A 20,464-nucleotide genomic window follows, 5' to 3' on the forward strand; every position below is an offset into this window, starting at 1 on the left:
CAGTTAACAGTTAACTACAGTTAGCACAGATTATTCCTACGCCAGGGTTATTAGTGAAATACAATTTAATTTTAAATCATAATTTTCTAAGGGCATGTTTTGGGATTAATTGCTCATGTATTTTTGACACAGGGTTTCAAGTAACATTCAGGTTGAAGAGAGAGAGGAGTCAGACATTGTGGACGTAGACGTTGTACAGACAGAGGGTGATGACTGTCAACCAACCCCTAAACGAAAGCGTAGCCAGGGTGCCACTGGTAGCAGCTTTATGGAGAGGTACTTGGAGAGGAAAGAGACAAGAGAGAAAGAGAGGGAGAAAGTACATGAGGAGGAGAGAGACGCAAATTTTTTGTTTTTGGCTAGCTTGGCTCCAGCTCTGAGGATGCTACCTGCAGAGAAACAGTCACTGGTTAAGATGAGGTTCCAACAAATTCTGCACGAGGCAGAGTTTGACCAGATGACCAGTGTGCAACCACGGATTTTCAACGCTGGGCAGACACACATTTATGGGGAACATCACACATTTTCACAACCAGCTAACACATACATGAATTTGTGATTAAATAAATGAATGAGTTGAGAGTAAAATATTGTCATGTGAAATAATTTTCTGATCTTATTTATATTGTTACTGTTACTGTTAATTGTGACTTGGGTTAGAGCATGGCAACATGACAGGGAGACCAATTGCAGATTGCATACAATAAGCACATTTATTACACAAAGAAATAAATTATTAACAAATCAAATATGAAGTATGCAACGGTGCATGATCACAGCAAGCCACGGCGCACTTTGTAATATTGGCTGCGTGTTTCTCCTGCAGGAGAGGAGAAATAGCGGCATAGTGTGTCCCGATTGTGCATGGCTAGGACAGGTCCACGGTTCCCTCGTAGAGGTGGGATGGGCTGCAAAGCAGGGCCCACAGCTACATCACCTTCCTCATGTTGCTCATCCTCTGCTGCTGCCTGGCCTGCATCTTGCCGTAGGTAGTTGCAGAGGACACATGTGGCCTTGATCACCTGCAGTAACAAAGAATAAGGTGTAATCAGTAAACTTGTCTAATGACTAACAAACATCTATTTTATTTTTAACTGATATACTGTGCAATATTTTACCTGGTCTACTGTATCCGGTGCCACCCGCAATCGCCGTTGGTATATCTCCCATCTCTGTGTTAAAATACCAAAGGCATTTTCCACCATCCGGCGGGCACTGGAGAGGCGGTAGTTAAAGATCCGCTGGTCTTCTGGTAAGCGTCTCCCTGGATATGGCTTCATGATGTACGTCCTCAGAGGGAATGCATCATCTGCCACTATCACATAGGGCAGATCTCCCAATTCTGGGGCACCAGGTAAGGCAGCAGGTGGAGGGACATGCAGTGTGCCTGCCTCAAGGCTTTTGCCTAGATTAGAATTGGCAAAAATTCCTCCATCGCTGTTGCTACCAAACGCTCCCACATCCACAGCAATGAAATTGTAGTTGTCATCAACTAGGGCTAGCAAAACCACTGAAAATGTGCCCTTGTAATTAAAGAATGATGATCCAGATCCAGCAGGCTTCTGGATAATGACGTGTTTCCCATCCAGTGCACCAATGCAGTTGGGGAAGTTACGTTTTTCTTGGAAACCCCTCGCAGCCCTCCTCCACAAAGCCTCGGTGGGTGCAGGCATGTACCGATCCATCATCTGTTCCCAGATTAGGTGGCAGACCTCCTTCACAATTTCTGCCACTGTCGATTTCCCCAACCTGAAGCTTGATGCAATTGTTTGATAGGAATCACCAGTACAGAGGAATCTAAGTAAAGATAAAATACATAAATACATACATATACATGTTATAGGTCCTACTTGGCTGTCTTTATTTATTATTGTTTCTGTTTCCATCTATCTATCTATTTATCCATCTTTCTTTTATCCAGGTTACTTTGATCAAGCTAGGATGATAGCCAACCAACGTTATGTAAACACCATATGAATGTAACCAGACGTTCATAATAGAACAGAGGAACATTTCGCGAAATCGTGATTTAAATGGATTTCGTGATTTTAGTAGGCTAGCAGCTAGGCTACTTATGTATCAGTAGGCACAGACAGCAACATGAAACTTGAAACAGTGGCTACAATGTATCGTTTACGTCCGCTCATGAAAAGCGGACCTATTAGAAGTCGTCTAAGATTTTCATTAGGCGTATAGGCCTATATGCCTACTAGGGTATATCTTACCTTAGACACACTGCCAGGCGTTGTTCTGGATCGATTGGCTCTCTGTAGTTTGTATGAAGTCTCCTCAAGTGAGGAGCCAGGATACCCAAAATATGTTCAAATTGAACGACACTCATCCTAAAATGTTGACGGAATCTGTCGTGGTACAGCTTCAGTTCTTGGATGAGGTGGTGGAACTCTCCCTGCTGTTGCCTCAGCTGTAACGTAGGATGTACCCAAAACTGCCTTTTTCTCTTTCTCAAGAGGATGTCGATAACAATTAGCTCTTCGTCGCTGCTAGACGTCTCCATCATTAAATTCAACTCACGGGCTCACGGCGCGAAACAATGCGAAATAGAATGCGAAATATTAAAATGATCGCATCGGACTCGGTGTGTACACTTTGAGTGCGAAAATTTCGCACACGAATTTTTCGCATTTTCGCACCGTAATTTCGTGTCGTATCTGGTGTGTACGGGCCTTAAGTCACATGGTTAGCATAGTTAGCATGCTAACATGTTAGCATGCTAGTTAGCATTTTTTGCAAAACTGCTAAAAATGATTAGCTAAGTTAGCTAAGTCATATGGTTAGCATAGTTAGCATGCTAGCATGTTAACATGCTAGTTAGCATTTTTTGCAAAACTGCTAAAAATGATTAGCTAAGTTAGCTAAGTCATATGGTTAGCATAGTTAGCATGCTAGCATGTTAGCATGCTAGTTAGCATTTTTTAGCAAAACTGCTAAAAATGATTAGCTAAGTTAGCTAAGTCACATGGTTAGCATGTTAGCATGCTAGCATGTTAGCATGCTAGTTAGCATTACTGTTAAAAATGATAAGCGAAGTTAGCTAAGTCACATGGTTAACATAATTAGCATGTTAGCATGTTAATTAGCATAGTTATCATAACTAATAAAAATTATTAGCTAGGTTAGCTAAGTCATATGGTTAGCATAGTTAACATTTTAATATTGTTAGCATGCTAGTTAGCATAGTTACTTGGTTACCATTATTATCTTTAACATAGTTAGCATAACTACTAGCAAACATTGGAGCCATTCCAACTGTTAGTTATCGTCAACTATCTGCCTAAATAATTTAACCATTTCAATTATCAACCTATTTAACTGTTCAGTCATTCCAACTATAGTAAACCTTATCTACCAAGCAAATAATTTAACCATATGAACTCATCATATTTTTGCATTTTCATGCACTGTATTTCCTTCAGGAAATGCTTTTCTAGTTCTTATTCTTCTTCTAACGCGTTTAATGCAGCTTCAACCGTTTAACGTAGAAACTTCATTCAAACTATGTTACGTAGGTCTTACTTATGACATGGGTGCTATGTATTTTTCATTTTTGTAACTTTTATACTTTTTAAACTATTAATTAAAAACTATCAAAATTTCCCCATTGACTTAACATTGCCCTTTATGACATCACAGCAATTAGAATCCTATGGCAGGTGTTCGGGCCACCTGGACCAACTGCCATTCTCAGGCTTTAAGCATACAAACTGGCCCTATTAAGACTACACATCCTGTTCAACTGCTTCCTCTGCCAAAAACTGTTTCAAAATAAAAGTCCTCACTACAATATTTCACTGTTAAACAATTTAACCCTTTAAACTACTGAACTTTTTAACTGTTCAGCCATTGTAACTGTTACTTGTCATCAACTATGACTCCTACCCACTGTAGCTAGTTAGCATGGTTAGCATAGTTAACATGTTAGCATGCTAGCATGTTAGCATGCTAGTTAGCATTTTTTACAAAACTGCTAAAAATGATTAGCTAAGTTAGCTAAGTCATATGGTTAGCATAGTTAGCATGCTAGCATGTTAGCATGCTAGTTAGCATTTTTTACAAAACTGCTAAAAATGATTAGCTAAGTTAGCTAAGTCACATGGTTAGCATAGTTAGCATGCTAACATGTTAGCATGCTAGTTAGCATTTTTTACAAAACTGCTAAAAATGATTAGCTAAGTTAGCTAAGTCACATGGTTAGCATAGTTAGCATGCTAGCATGTTAGCATGCTAGTTAGCATTTTTTTACAAAACTGCTAAAAATGATTAGCTAAGTTAGCTAAGTCACATGGTTAGCATAGTTAGCATGCTAACATGTTAGCATGCTAGTTAGCATAGTTAGCAAAACTGCTAAAAATGATTAGCTAGATTAGCTAAGTCACATGGTTAACATAGTTAGCATGTTAGCATTGCTAACTACTAAAAATGCATTAGCTAAGTTAACTAAGTTAAGTATTGTCCACCTATTTAACCGTTCAATCATTCCAACTTTATTAAACCTTATCTTCCAAGCAAATCATTTAACCATATAAACTATCCACCTATTTAACTGTTCAGTCACTCCAACTATATTAAACCTCATCTACCTAGCAAACAATATAGTTTGTTTTTACTCTGTATGATATTTTACATCATATTTTTTGCATTTTCATGCACTGTATTTCCTTCAGGAAATGCTTTTCTAGTTAGAGTGCATGAAAATGCACTCTACTGTTATCCGAATTATTCTTATTAGAGTGCATGAAAATGCACTCTACTGTTATCCGAATTCTTCTTATTATTCTTCTTCTTCTAACGCTTTTTGTGCGTTTAATACAGCTTCAACCGTTTAACGTAGAAACTTCATTCAAACTGCGTTGCGTAGGTCTTACTTATGTGACTTAAGCAATGTATTTTTCAACTTTGTAACTTTTATACTTTTTAAACTATTAATTAAAAACTACTAAAATTTCCCCATTGACTTAACATTAGATTATGACATCACAATAGCAATTAGAATCCTATGCCAGGTGTTCAGGCCACCTGGATCACCATTTATGGCTCTGGCCAGGCCACCTGGATTACTGTGAGTTTCTCAGGCTTTATGACATCATAGCAATTAGAATATTGTGCCAGGTGGCCAGGCCACTTGATCAACTGTCAGTTTATCAGGCTTTAAACATACAGTCTCATTCTATGCTATATGCCTGAGAAACTGTTCAGTCATTCCAACTATATTAAACCTCATCTATCTAGCAAATAGTTTAACCTTTTAAAATATCCACCTAATTAACTGTTCAGTCATTCCAACTATATTAAACCTCATCTACCTAGTTCAGTCATTCCAACTATATTAAACCTCATCTACCTAGCAAATAATTTAACCTTTTAAACGATCCACCTATTTAACTGTTCAGTCATTCCAACTATATTAAACCTCATCTATCTAGCAAATAGTTTAACCTTTTAAACTATCCACCTATTTAACTGTTCAGTCATTCCAACTATATTAAACCTCATCTACCTAGTTCAGTCATTCCAACTATATTAAACATCATCTACCTAGCAAATAATTTAACCTTTTAAACCATCCACCTATTTAACTGTTCAGTCATTCCAACTACTGTATATTAAACCTCATCTACCTAGTTCAGTCATTCCAACTATATTAAACATCATCTACCTAGCAAATAATTTAACCTTTTAAACCATTCACCTATTTTAACTGTTCAGTCATTCCAACTATATTAAACCTCGTCTACGTAGTTCAGTCATTCCAACTATATTAAACCTCATCTACCTAGCAAATAATTTAACCTTTTAAACCATCCACCTATTTAACTGTTCAGTCATTCCAACTATATTAAACCTCATCTACCTAGATCAGTCATTCCAACTACATTAAACCTCATCTACCTAGTTCAGTGATTCCAACTACATTAAACCTCATCTACCTAGCAAATTATTAAACCTTTTAAACTATCCACCTATTTAACTGTTCAGTCATTCCAACTATATTAAACCTCATCTACCTAGTTCAGTCATTCCAACTACATTAAACCTCATCTACCTAGTTCAGTCATTCCAACTACATTAAACCTCATCTACCTAGCAAATTATTAAACCTTTTAAACTATCCACCTATTTAACTGTTCAGTCATTCCAACTATATTAAACCTCATCTACCTAGTTCAGTCATTCCAACTATATTAAACATCATCTACCTAGCAAATAATTTAACCTTTTAAACCATCCACCTATTTAACTGTTCAGTCATTCCAACTATATTAAACCTCATCTACCTAGTTCATTCATTCCAACTATATTAAACATCATCTACCTAGCAAATAATTTAACCTTTTAAACCATCCACCTATTTAACTGTTCAGTCATTCCAACTATATTAAACCTCATCTACCTAGCAAATAATGTAACCTTTTAAACCATCCACCTATATAACTGTTCAGTCAAATGATTAGCTAAGTTAGCTAAATCACATGGTTAGCATAGTTAGCATTGTTAGAATTTTTTCTAAAACTGCTAGAAAACATGAGCTAAGTTAGCTAAGTAACTTGGTCAGAATAATTAGCGTTGTTAGCATAACTGCTAGCAAACATTAGAGCCATTCCAATCGTCAACTATCTACCTATATAGAGCCTTTAAACTATTTGTCTATCAACACACATTAAACTATCAGTCTGTCAACTACTTTTAAACTATCTACATTTAACTTTTAAACTTTCAACATTCATTGAACTATATGTCTATTAAACTATCTGTCTATTAACAACTGTTAAACTATCTACATTCAACTTTTAAACTGTCTACTTCTAAACTATCAACTTTTATTAAGCTATGCTATGTGTGTCCTAGCTTCATTTTCATGCACTCGTAATTCCCTGGAATTACATTCTCTAGTTATTCTTCTTCTTCTAACGCTTTTTGTGCGTTTAATACAGCTTCAACTGTTTAACGTAGAAACTTCATTCAAACTGCGTTGCGTAGGTCTTACTTATGTGACTTAAGCAATGTATTTTTCAACTTTGTAACTTTTATACTTTTTAAACTATTCATTAAAAACTACTAAAATTTCCCCATTGACTTAACATTAGATTATGACATCACAATAGCAATTAGAATCCTATGCCAGGTGTTCAGGCCACCTGGATCAACATATATGGCTCTGGCCAGGCCACCTGGATCAACTGTAAGTTTCTCAGGCTTTATGACATCATAGCAATTAGAATATTGTGCCAGGTGGCCAGGCCACCTGGAGTTTCTCAGGCTTTAAGCATACAGTCTCATTCTATGCTATTCATAGTTATCACTCACGTCACGTTGTTAATTGTTACGTCATCCGCTCTAGGTACCCAGTGAGAACTGCGCCATTTTGAGTACCTACTTGCGGCTTCCAATGCCCCTCCCCCGTCAGCTCAGCTGTCAGACGTTAACTATCGCCTAAACATGAGTCTGTCACATCTAAACAGCGAGGAAAATCGGAGATACGAGGAGAAAATTGCGTGTATTGGGTGTGATCCGTATACAGTACCGGGAGAGTTTTTTAAATCAGTTTTGTCCACCAACACACTGCCTGACATCCACTTCCACGATATTTACATTTACCTCATACATCATCCATCATCGTACACCGGAGCATCGCTTAAAGCTTTTAAGAGCACGGAGGCGTACAGGTATTTTTTTGCGGGCTGGGTCCTTGACCCGAAAATATGTCTCTTCAAGAAGAAGCACTTTCTCGTCAAAGGAAGGGTAAGTAGGCCTACTCTTTTTTATCAACTTTGTAAACAGCTGCTCACCGATATCTACCTCAGCTGTAGGCTAGCTGATACTCTTAGCTGCTAGCTTGTCACTGTAGGTTAGCTAGAATGAGGCTAAGCTAAAGCATCAGTACCATGGTCTGCAAACTACTTGAAAGTGCTGTCAACGTTAACGTGTTTATCACATCGACCTTTAAAAAAAAAAAAAAAAAAAGTCTTACAAAAAATAGTGTAACTTCAACTTCAACGCGAGCACTCCACTATTGAGTTGTATCATCTTTCAGAGCCTCGCTCAATCCTACAGCTACAGTATGATATCATAAACTAGAAGACTTCGCCTAATTCATGCTTAGCCTAATGCAAAACATGACGTTTTGGATGGTTGTTGTTGACGTTTTCATGTTTTGGGGAAGAAAAGCACAGGCGTCGCTGCTACCCCAAGCAATGTGCAGCTTGTCAACTCTCTCAAGAGTAGAAATAGATAGATAGACTTTAGACTCCCCAGTGGAAATTCAAACAACCGATTTGATTTGATTACTGAAGTGATTACAAGGCCTGATAGGGACTGATCCTGTGATACTGACCATGGTAAAGTGCTATGGTAGAGTAGCCTAAGTTCAATAGTGCAAAAGTAAACAGTGCAAGGATAGGCTTGGCAATAATCTGTTGTGTAGTGGATGGCATGTCCTTACCCAGGATTTCCAGTATTCTGTTTAGTGGATGTTAAAACAAATCAGATGTCTTAACATTGCAAATTCTTGCTAAACTAATTGATCTTACTTCCTCACTTCAGGTGAACCACTCTCAAGCTGTCAACACAACATCCACACAGCCATGGATCGTGGTCCATGAGGATGGGACCATTCGTGTGGCCCACTGCACCTGCAAGGTGGGACTGGGTGAAGCTTGTTCACATGCAGCTGCCCTCATGTATGCCCTCTCAGCTGCCGTTGAACAAAAAGACAACGTGTCCTGCACGGACATGCCCTGTGCCTGGGCCCCGCCAAGTAAGACCGGCAAGGTGCAGTACAATGAACTGTCAAGTATTTTTGTGCCACATAGGCCTGTAATCAATATACCATCACCCAGCATAGTTCCTACAGAAGCCGAATATATGGAGCTATTCAACAAGCTTTATGAGTGTGACATGGAGGCCAAAAATAGCAAGGGGACTGCTATTTTGTCAGTAATTGAGGGTCATTCAGATAGGTATATGCCGAAAACTTTGCAGCTAAATTTGCCCGAGCCACTTTCAAACCTCTACAACAGTGCTCTGATAGGCACTGATCTAAGGACGTTACTAGCAGAGAGTGAGAGGGTCTTCAAATAGAGGCATCATGTTGAAATAGCATTAACCGTCACAAAATATTTCAGTGCTTATCAGTTGAAGAGGCAACTAGACAACAGGCAGGCAGTAAGCTTTGGTTTGAGCAGAGAGCTGGGAGAGTAACAGCATCAGTGTTCCATGAGGCAAGCAGGACAGACAGCGCTGTGTCCCTGAGGATCATCATCCTGTAAGTTGTCCACAGAGGCTATGAGGTAAATATTTAAATGCATAAGGAAAGACCACATAACTAAAGGAACTCTCACAGTGCTGGTATTCATTTCATTTGTCAAAGACATTTGAAGCAATACACCACGGTTGATCATAGGGTTGGCAATGGATATTCCCACGAGTCACAACTGCGTTTTACCTGGGCCACCGAACCATCTCCTTGGGAATATCCATTACCAACCCCACGATCATTGGTGCTATATTGCTTTAATACAAACAATTTTGCCATCAACTAATTCATATTTAAGTACCACACTTTTTACATTTCTTCTTAAAGTGCTATGATATAGCCTAAGTAAATACAGTGTCTGTGCAATGCGCTGACAGCATGCTGTAGGTGGAGTGGGTGTTTCACGACTGGTCCCCTTCTTTCACACCTCTTCCTAATTGATTAAGGAGCCTAATACCCATGTGATGTGCCACACCCTGTGCAATACTCCCCCTAATGGCTAGGATAAGCAATAGCGAACACAATTAAAAGGTGAATCATATAAATGATGCTCTCCATAGAAAAGAGTTAACACAGTAGTTTGGAAGTGACGTGGGATACTGTAGTTTTTTAGTGAAGTATAAGAAGCCTGTCTAAACAATTCTTTGTATTTTTCTAGATGGGGAAATAAGAATGAGCCCACAGCAAGGACACAGTACATCACAGCGATGCAAGGGCACACAGATCTTCAAGTGCAGACATCAGGCCTGATCATCAACACATCTTGGCCATGGATCGGTGCCCCTTTACACTTAATAAAGACTCTGTTATGAATAGCTGCAACACTGACACCAATTTCTGTCTATTGGCGAAGGACAACGTCATAGCCCTAAAACCGAATCACAAGTACATGTCACAAGTCCAAGTCCAAATGTGCATTGCAGGGGTACAGTATTGTGACTTTGTTGTCTGGAGTCCCACTGAGATGTTCATACAAAGAATTCAGTTTGATGAAGTGTTTTTTTAACGAGACATACAGCAGAGTAGAGCGATTTGTTAAAACAAAGATTCTGCCAGAACTTCTTGGAAAGTATTACACAGTACCCCGCACAGTGTTTTCTTCAAGCTCAGAGCAACAGCCCCAGTCAGGATGCTACTGTGGTGAACCGGATGGTGATTCAGAGAATGTGGTTATCTGTGCATCTAAACAGTGCAAAAGAGGGTTCATGTTTCTTGCTTGCAGCTGACTAGAATTCCTAAGGTGTGGAAATGTTGTGAATGTAGGAAAATACAGAAAAAATGAAGCACTTTTTTTATATTTTAAGTTGTCTAATGTTATTGTGATGATATATTGGGACCTTACCACTTGAAATGCAATCTGTAAATAGTGATTTTGTCTTACCATGTGATTTCTTCTGTCCCAACATGGGTATTTAAGTAAAATGACAAATTGACTACACGTTAATCCTCTGTTCTCAAAACTTTCTTTAATAGATAGAAACATATACTATGTAATTGACAGAAGTCATAGATGTACAGGCCATCACTCTGATGGAACAACAGGGGCACAAAAATTACATAGGGCACAACACACTCTCACCATCTTGTCCAGTGGACAGAGTCCATCTGGAGATGCGTAACACAGTGATAAGGGTATGGTTCCCTGCAGAATGGTGTACTTATTCCTTACAAGACCTATTACCCTTTCTATGTGAATGCGCACAGCCGCCAGTCCCCGAGACGACTCAATTTCAGCTGGGTGAAGCTGCACAATATGGTTGGAACAAAGTCGGGGCACAGAGGGTTTGAGCTTTTCCCACCTGTCAAGACAAAGGTGGGAAGCACAACTGACATTACAGAATGAATAAACAAGGTAATACAAGGCAGAATTTAGGTTATGAATAGTAAGCCCAACTGTTTCAGAGCAGCAACAGTAGTCACTATTATATATATCTTACTAGAAAAATATCCAATGTCATTCAAATGAATGGTATTCACCACATAAAGTTGATGCAGAACAGTGGCTACAAGCATAAGGCTGTCATGATGAAAACAGATTGTCCTGCCTGGACACTAACACTAGTTGCTTGTGCCATTAGTTTGAGAAAGCTACATTGTAAAGCCCACAGTGAGCTACTACTCTAACCTTGTGCTTCTGTTAGACACAGTGTCTTAATTCCTTCTTAATGCTTAACATTTGTCATGTTATAACATATGTATACAAATATCTAGGTTAGCATAGCTCACGATAGCTAGCTCGCGATAGCTAGCCATAGATAGTAGCTAGCTCGCTATGTTATGAAATCCTTACTCACCAGAGACAAAATGTGCACTGCAAAGTCGACTGCTACCGGTGGGTGTCCATTCTGCCCTTTTAATCCCTGCAAGCCATCGTTGACGTCTATCCTCGTCTTTGGGAAGTCTATAAAATGACACGTTTGGTCCCCTTTTTTGTTGCTACATCCCACAGCACAACAGATTGAAGGCATCTTTGTTTAGGTATAGCGGCTGACGAGCGAGCTCGGAGTCGGACTTGGTACCCAAACCAATGCGTTCTATACATAGACTGTCAGTGGGTACCAAGGTACTCAATATGGCGGCGGTGAGTTTTATCGAACGTCTGTGAACGTCTATGACATCAGCTGATATTTATAGAGAAACTGTTCCAACTTCATTCCAACTCCATTCCAACTATATTAAACCTCATCTATCTAGCAAATAGTTTAACCTTTTAAAATATCCACCTAATTAACTGTTCAGTCATTCCAACTATATTAAACCTCATCTACCTAGCAAATAATTTAACATTTTAAACCATCCACCTATTTAACTGTTCAGTCATTTCAACTATATTAAACATCATCTACCTAGTTCAGTCATTCCAACTACATTAAACCTCATCTATCTAGCAAATAATTTAACCTTTTAAACTATCCAACTTTTTAACTGTTCAACTGTTCAACTGTTGTAACTGTCAGTCAACTATGACTCCCATCAACTGTATCCTCTGCATTCAACTGTTTCGAAATAAAAGTCCTCACTAGCTAGTTAGCATCATTAGCATTCATTAAACTATCTGTCTATTAACAACTGTTAAACTTTGTACATTCAACTTTTAAACCGTCTACTTCTAAACTATCAACTATTAAGCTATGCTATGTCTGTCCTAGCTTCATTTTCATGCACTCGTAATTCCCTGGAATTACATTCTCTAGTTATTATTATTCTTCTTCTAACGCACTTAATGCAGCTTCAACCGTTTAACGTAGAAACTTCATTCAAACTATGTTACGTAGGTCTTACTTAGGACATGTGAGCTTTGTATTTTTCAACTTTGTAACTTTTATACTTTTTAAACTATTAATTAAAAACTAATCAAAATTTTCCCATTGACTTAACATTATGATTATGACATCACAATACGGCCGTTAAGCAATTAGAATCCTATGGCAGGTGTTCGGGCCACCTGTTTCAACTGCCAGTCTCAGGCTTTAAGCATACAAACTGGCCCTATTAAGACTACACATCCTGTTCAACTGCTTCCTCTGCCAAAAACTGTTTCAAAATAAAAGTCCTCACTACAATATTTCACTGTTAAACAATTTAACCCTTTAAACTACTGAACTTTTTAACTGTTCAGCCATTGTAACTGTTACTTGTCATCAACTATGACTCCTACCCACTGTAGCTAGTTAGCATGGTTAGCATAGTTAGCATGTTAGCATGCTAACATGTTAGCATGCTAGTTAGCATTTTTTGCAAAACTGCTAAAAATGATTAGCTAAGTTAGCTAAGTCACATGGTTAGCATAGTTAGCATGCTAGCATGTTAGCATGCTAGTTAGCATTTTTTACAAAACTGCTAAAAATGATTGGCTAAGTTAGCTAAGTCACATGGTTAGCATAGTTAGCATGCTAGCATGTTACCATGCTAGTTAGCATTTTTTGCAAAACTGCTAAAAATGATTAGCTAAGTTAGCTAAGTCATGTGGTTAGCATAGTTAGCATGCTAGCATGTTAGTGTCCCGGGTAACATGCTAGTTAGCATAACTACTAAAAATGAAAACATTAGCTAAGTTAACTAAGTTAAGTATTATCCACCTATTTAACCGTTCAATCATTCCAACTATATTAAACCTTATCTACCAAGCAAATCATTTAACCATATAAACTATCCACCTATTTAACTGTTCAGTCACTCCAACTATATTAAACCTCATCTACCTAGCAACCAATATAGTTTGTTTTTACTCTGTATGATATTTTACATCATATTTTTTGCATTTTCATGCACTGTATTTCCTTCAGGAAATGCTTTTCTAGTTAGAGTGCATGAAAATGCACTCTACTGTTCTTCCTAGGCTTCTTCTTCTTCTTCTTATTATTATTCTTCTTCTTCTAACGCAGTTAATGCAGCTTCAACCGTTTAACGTAGAAACTTCATTCAAACTGCATTGCGTAGGTCTTACTTAGGACATGTGGGCTTTGTATTTTTCATCTTTGTAACTTTTATACTTTTTAAACTATTAATTAAAAACTGCTCAAAATTTCCCCATAGACTTAACATGGGCTGATGACATCACAATGGACTAATTAACTTGATTTGCACCTGGTATCATCTTCCAGCTGCTCATCTAGGCCCCATCAAAAAATCAGTTCAACTGATTGCACCTGTATCAACTGCTTTCTACTGAACTAGACCAACTCTCTCTGTCTCTCCATTCTACAAGGATATAAGACACATTTCATCCAACATTTCTATCCATTCATCCTCTTCAAAACATTCACTCATCCACCCATTAAACTATCCATCAACATCCATTAAACAATCTGCCTATCAACATCCATTCAACTTTCTGTCTATCAACATCCATTACACTATCTACATTTAACTTTTAAACTATATACTCTGTCTCAGGCTTTAAGCATACAATATGGCTCTATTAAGACTGCCGTTAAGCAATTAGAATCCTATGGCAGGTGTTCGGGCCAGCTGCATCAACTGCCAGTCTCAGGCTTTAAGCATACAAACTGGCCCTATTAAGACTACACATCCTGTCCAACTGCTTCCTCTGACAAAAACTGTTTCAAAATAAAAGTCCTCACTACAATATTTCACTGTTAAACAATTTAACCCTTTAAACTACTGAACTTTTTAACTGTTCAGCCATTGTAACTGTTACTTGTCATCAACTATGACTCCTACCCACTGTAGCTAGTTAGCATGGTTAACATAGTTAGCATGCTAGCATGTTAGCATGCTAGTTAGCATTTTTAGCAAAACTGCTAAAAATGATTAGCTAAGTTAGCTAAGTCACATGGTTAGCATAGTTAGCATGCTAATATGTTAGCATGCTAATATGTTAGCATGCTAGTTAGCATTTTTTGCAAAACTGCTAAAAATGATTAGCTAAGTTAGCTAAGTCACATGGTTAGCATAGTTAGCATGCTAGCATGTTAGCATGCTAGTTAGCATTTTTTGTAAAACTGCTAAAAATGATTAGCTAATTTAGTTAAGTCACATGGTTAGCATAGTTAGCATGCTAACATGTTAGCATGCTAGTTAGCATTTTTTGCAAAACTGCTAAAAATGATTAGCTAAGTTAGCTAAGTCACATGGTTAGCATAGTTAGCATGTTAACATGTTAGTTAGCATTTTTTGTAAAACTGCTAAAAATGATTAGCTAAGTTAGCTAAGTCACATGGTTAGCATAGTTAGCATGCTAATATGTTAGCATGCTAGTTAGCATTTTTTACAAAACTGCTAAAAATGATTAGCTAAGTTAGCTAAGTCACATGGTTAGCATAGTTAGCATGCTAGCATGTTAACATGCTAGTTAGCATTTTTTGTAAAACTGCTAAAAATGATTAGCTAAGTTAGCTAAGTCACATGGTTAGCATAGTTAGCATGATAGTATGTTAGCATGCTAGCTAGCATAGTTAGCATAACTGCTAAAAATTATTAGCTAAGTTAGCTAAGTCACATGGTTAACATAATTAGCATGTTAACATGTTAGTTTGCATAGTTAGCATAACTAATACAAATGATTAGCTAGGTTAGCTAAGTCATATGGTTAGCATAGTTAACATTTTAACATTGTTAACATGCTAGTTAGCATAGTTACTTGGTTAACATTATTATCTTTGTTAACATAGTTAGCATAACTACTAGCAAACATTGGAGCCATTCCAACTGTTATTTATTATCAACTATCTGCCTAAAAATTTAACCATTTCAATTATCAACCTAACCATTTAAATGATCAACCTATTTAACTGTTCAGTCATTCCAACTATAGTAAACCTTATCTACCAAGCAAATAATTTAACCATATGAACTCATCATATTTTTGCATTTTCATGCACTGTATTTCCTTCAGGAAATGCTTTTCTAGTTATTATTCTTCTTCTTCTAACGCAGTTAATGCAGCTTCAACCGTTTAACGTAGAAACTTCATTCAAACTGCGTTGCGTAGGTCTTACTTATGACATGTGGGCTTTGTATTTTTCATCTTTGTAACTTTTATACTTTTTAAACTATTAATTAAAAACTGCTCAAAATTTCCCCATAGACTTAACATGGGCTGATGACATCACAATGGACTAATTAACTTGATTTGCACCTGGTATCATCTTCCAGCTGCTCATCTAGGCCCCATCAAAGAATCTGTTCAACTGATTGCACCTGTATCAACTGCTTTCTACTGAACTAGACCAACTCTCTCTGTCTCTCCATTCTACAAGGATATAAGACACATTTCCTCCAACTTTATATCCATTCATCCTCTTCAAACCATTCACCCATTAAACTATCCATCAACATCCATTAAACAATCTGCCTATCAACATCCATTCAACTTTCTGTCTATCAACATCCATTACACTATCTACATTTAACTTTTAAACTATATACTCTGTCTCATGCTTTAAGCATACAATATGGCTCTATTAAGACTGCCGTTAAGCAATTAGAATCCTATGGCAGGTGTTCGGGCCAGCTGCATCAACTGCCAGTCTCAGGCTTTAAGCATACAAACTGGCCCTATTAAGACTACACATCCTGTCCAACTGCTTCCTCTGCCAAAAACTGTTTCAAAATAAAAGTCCTCACTACAATATTTCACTGTTAAACAATTTAACCCTTTAAACTACTGAACTTTTTAACTGTTCAGCCATTGTAACTGTTACTTGTCATCAACTATGACTCCTACCCACTGTAGCTAGTTAGCATGGTTAACATAGTTAGCATGTTAGCATGCTAGCATGTTAGCATGCTAGTTAGCATTTTTTGCAAAACTGCTAAAAATGATTAGCTAAGTTAGCTAAGTCACATGGTTGGCATAGTTAGCATGCTAACATGTTAGCATGCTAGTTAGCATTTTTGCAAAACTGCTAAAAATGATTAGCTAAGTCACATGGTTAGCATGCTAACATGTTAGCATGCTAGTTAGCATTTTTTGCAAAACTGCTAAAAATGATTAGCTAAGTTAGCTAAGTCACATGGTTAGTATAGTTAGCATGCTAACATGTTAGCATGCTAGTTAGCATTTTTTGCAAAACTGCTAAAAATGATTAGCTAAGTTAGCTAAGTCACATGGTTAGTATAGTTAGCATGTTAGCATGCTAGTTAGCATTTTTTATAAAACTGCTAAAAATGATTAGCTAAGTTAGCTAAGTCACATGGTTAACATAGTTAGCATGTTAGCATGTTATTTAGCATAGTTAGCATTACTATTAAAATGATTAGCAAAGTTAGCTAAGTCACATGGTTAATATAATTAGCATGTTAGCATGCTAATTAGCAGTTATCATAACTAATAAAAATTATTAGCTAGGTTAGCTAAGTCATATGGTTAGCATAGTTAACATTTTAATATTGTTAGCATGCTAGTTAGCATAGTTACTTGGTTAGCATTATTATCTTTAACATAGTTAGCATAACTACTAGCAAACATTGGAGCCATTCCAACTGTTAGTTATCGTCAACTATCTGCCTAAATAATTTAACCATTTCAATTATCAACCTATTTAACTGTTCAGTCATTCTAACTATAGTAAACCTTATCTACCAAGCAAATAATTTAACCATATGAACTCATCATATTTTTGCATTTTCATGCACTATATTTCCTTCAGGAAATGCTTTTCTAGTTCTTATTCTGTTTCTTCTAACGCGTTTAATGCAGCTTCAACCGTTTAACGTAGAAACTTCATTCAAACTTTGTTACGTAGGTCTTACTTAGGACAAGAGTGCTATGTATTTTTCATCTTTGTAACTTTTATACTTTTTAAACTATTAATTAAAAACTATCAAAATTTCCCCATTGACTTAACATTGGGCCTTTATGACATCACAGCAATTAGGAGACAAAGACCCTGAGACTGCAGACCCCCTGGCCCTTACAGAATACGTAGACCTTGGGGCTGAATCGGAAGTGGAGTTCTTGAGGATTGTCAGCCAACAGGCTGAAAAAATGGGGTCATCCCTATGTTCCCCGGGTCCTATGTTCCCCGCTACCGGGGAACATAGGACCCTTTTTTGAAAAAAGGGTCCTATGTTCCCCGCTGCTTCCAAGACTGCAGCTGCACGGCAAGTTTGAGCTCCGAGTCGCCTCTTCTTGGAGGAAGAGCGCATGTTTGAAACTGCAAGCACGTTCACTAATGAACATTTCTTGACGAAGCTGGCCTATCTTAGCGATATATTTGAGTTAAATGTCCAGTTACAAGGCAAAGACAAGCACCTCACCTAGCAAATAAGATTACTGCATTCACCAAAAAAACTTGAGTAAGACAGGCGCCTCGATCGCGACAGTATTATGCCTTTGAGATTTCTGAGCGAAATCGCTGAAACGTCTGATTGGGCGTCTCTTGTGATCCCATGTATTAAACAGTAGGCCTACAGTACATCACATCCCTGCACAGTTTATTTCAAAAATATTTCCTAACCAGCAGTGCTCAGTATGACTGGATCCATTTAATGCAGCATGTTGGCATTTCATTGAATATATTGTACAATGCTGTATAATGGCCAATGCTTCCTAATATGTTGCTGGAAAACAGAAATATGTGTGTTATGTAGGCTATTTATTTATTATTATATCTGCAGCAGCAGCTGATTTTAACTCTGTTGAAGAGGATATGTTTAGAACTTGTCATTATTTCAATAAATTTGACAATTTTAAGCTTGACCTACCACTTTCTTAGAGCGATGAGGGACAGGTGGGGCTCGAGAATGCCCCCTCAAAGTGGGGAATGAAAGAAAAAGTTTGAGAACCACTGATCTAGTTTGTTAACTACCACAGTCACGAGTTAGGTCGCGATAGTCTGTCATTTTTAAAAAGTGGGTCCCCAGAAATAAAGTTTGAGAAACACTGTTAAATCTAGCCGAGTCTGGCTTCAGTCTCAAGCTTGTCATTGTCTTTGCACTTGGCATGTCATTGTTGAATCTTACTGTACAAGAGGTAAGGGAGGTGATCTATAGCCTTTGGTTGAGCTGTCGGAAGAATGGGATTAATTTTAATGGAACAAAGAGATATCAAACTAGGCTACTGGGCTGTAGACCCAAAGGGACATTTTTGGATTATTGACGAGTCAGACCAAAGGGGCTTCGGAGCAACGCGCAGTCCCCCCTGCAGCGTGCCAGCGAACGGAAAAATGAACAAAACAAACCAATTAAATATCAACTTAAAAAGGCATGTAGTTGTAGCGCGTTTCTTCTGTGAGAGGTGCAGCTCGTGTACGTTGCTGTCCTCAATTTAGTGCTGAAGCGGACAATGCGAATTTACCTAGAATGTTAACTTTGAACTCGTTATATTCAGTAAAGAAGCACAAGTAAAACCATTGTAGGCCTATGTTATAAAAATCTTCTTCATCTATTCTTTTACTCCGCTATATTTAACGTGGAAGTTAGGAAAATCGCCCTTCTGGCTTGTGTCAATATTGCACCGTGCGCGTATGTGTGGTCTACCTGGTGTGCTATACGGCAAGCAACATTGATAGAAAAATACACTTTGCTACCGTTTGTGCACGAAATGTGCACTCGCAAGCATATCTCATGCAATTTCCGTGGTCAGATACAAAGCGGGGAACATAGGACCCTTTTCTACAAAAAGGGTCCTATGTTCCCCGGTCCCATACAAATAGCGGGGAACATAGGACCCGGGGAACATAGGTACGCTCCCGAAAAAATTCAGCACATGGAAACCATGCAAATTGGTTTCCAAAGTAACAAAGTAACACCCGAGTTAGTCAATAGCAGTGAGATTTCTAACTATTTCACCTACTGTACTGGATTTACATTTGATCAATTTAATCATCTCTGCTCTCTTTTCAGAATCCCCATTAATAGCACAGCTGCACAAACAGAAATCCCTTTTACATATAAACGACAAACATTTCATACAAAAAACATGCCCCTGCGAAGCCAGTTCTTGATGGTTTTAATGAAACTGCGCAACAACTTTGACGTAAAAGACCTGGCATTTAAGTTTGAAATAAACGTACAGAGTGTTAGTGTCATTTTCAATGCCTGGGTTAACTACATGTTTCACAGACTTGGGCAGATACAAATTTGGCCCCACAGAGATGTGATTTCAGCCCAGATGCCCGCAGAATTTAAAGAAAGCTTTAGCACAACATTTGCTATACTTGACTGTACAGAGTTAAAAATTGAAAGGCCAACATCCCTCTTGTTACAGAGCCAGAGCTACTCGGATTATAAATCCACAAATACACTCAAAGGGTTGATTGCATGCGATCCACGTGGTTCAGTTATGTTTGTGTCCACGCTATTTACTGGGTCCATATCTGACAGAGAGATTTTCAGGCAGAGCAACATCAAACCCCTACTCTCCAATCTAATTAAGTCAGGCTATCTTCACTTCGGTGACAGCCTAATGGCTAATAAGGGATTTCTGATAGAGAAGGATGTTGAAGACGTTGGCCTAAAGCTGAACATTCCACCTTTCGCAAAGGCCAACACACAAATGGCTGCACCAGATGTGCAAAATACTAAAACCATTGCAAAACACAGAGTACATGTGGAGCGATGCATTGCAAAAATAAAAAAATTCAAGATAGTGGCAGGTAAAATCCCTAATTCCATGATTGGCAGTATAAATCAGATCTGGTGTGTTGTCAGTCTGTTAACTCATTGAGTGCGAAAAACGTTCCTTCCCATGCGTTGAGTAGCTTTTTTTTTAAATTACGAAACTAG

General features: G+C 37.9%; 1 protein-coding gene and 1 long non-coding RNA gene across 5 annotated transcripts; one reads left to right on the top strand and one right to left on the bottom strand.

Moving 5' to 3' along the window:
• The first annotated feature begins 7,307 nt into the window (after nt 1-7,307).
• LOC143100725 (uncharacterized) lies at nt 7,308-10,715 on the top strand. Of its 4 annotated transcripts, none has more exons than XM_076264144.1 (3): nt 7,308-7,758; nt 8,560-8,787; nt 9,930-10,715. In XM_076264144.1, exons 1-3 carry the CDS (start codon nt 7,456-7,458, stop codon nt 9,939-9,941), a joined length of 543 nt encoding a protein of 180 aa, XP_076120259.1. In that variant the 5' UTR covers nt 7,308-7,455; the 3' UTR covers nt 9,942-10,715. The 4 variants fall into 4 exon arrangements, with proteins under 4 accessions (XP_076120259.1, XP_076120258.1, XP_076120261.1 ...); XM_076264143.1 differs by having other exon boundaries at nt 8,560-8,773; XM_076264146.1 differs by having other exon boundaries at nt 8,560-8,655.
• Nucleotides 10,716-10,717: 2 nt separating this feature from the next.
• LOC143100726 (uncharacterized) lies at nt 10,718-11,896 on the bottom strand. The gene is made up of 2 exons (XR_012981931.1): nt 11,566-11,896; nt 10,718-11,070 (listed from the first exon to the last, which is right to left on the bottom strand). It is a non-coding gene; the product is annotated as an uncharacterized LOC143100726 (long non-coding RNA).
• Between the last annotated feature and the right edge of the window lie 8,568 nt (nt 11,897-20,464).

This window comes from Alosa pseudoharengus, unplaced genomic scaffold (genome assembly GCF_046254945.1).
Source record: "Alosa pseudoharengus isolate Yale_2024_CS ecotype anadromous, Long Island Sound unplaced genomic scaffold, YU_APseudo_1.1 YU_APseudo_1.1_scf_3, whole genome shotgun sequence".
NCBI classification, from domain to species: Eukaryota; Metazoa; Chordata; class Actinopteri; order Clupeiformes; family Clupeidae; genus Alosa; species Alosa pseudoharengus.

Bases quoted from the DNA above. Each gene is read 5' to 3' on its own strand.
- LOC143100725 (XM_076264142.1), top strand. From the start codon at position 7,456: ATGAGTCTGTCACATCTAAACAGCGAGGAAAATCGGAGATACGAGGAG. The intron at 7,759-8,559 runs GTAAGTAGGCCT...TCCTCACTTCAG, and splicing joins ACTTTCTCGTCAAAGGAAGG to GTGAACCACTCTCAAGCTGT.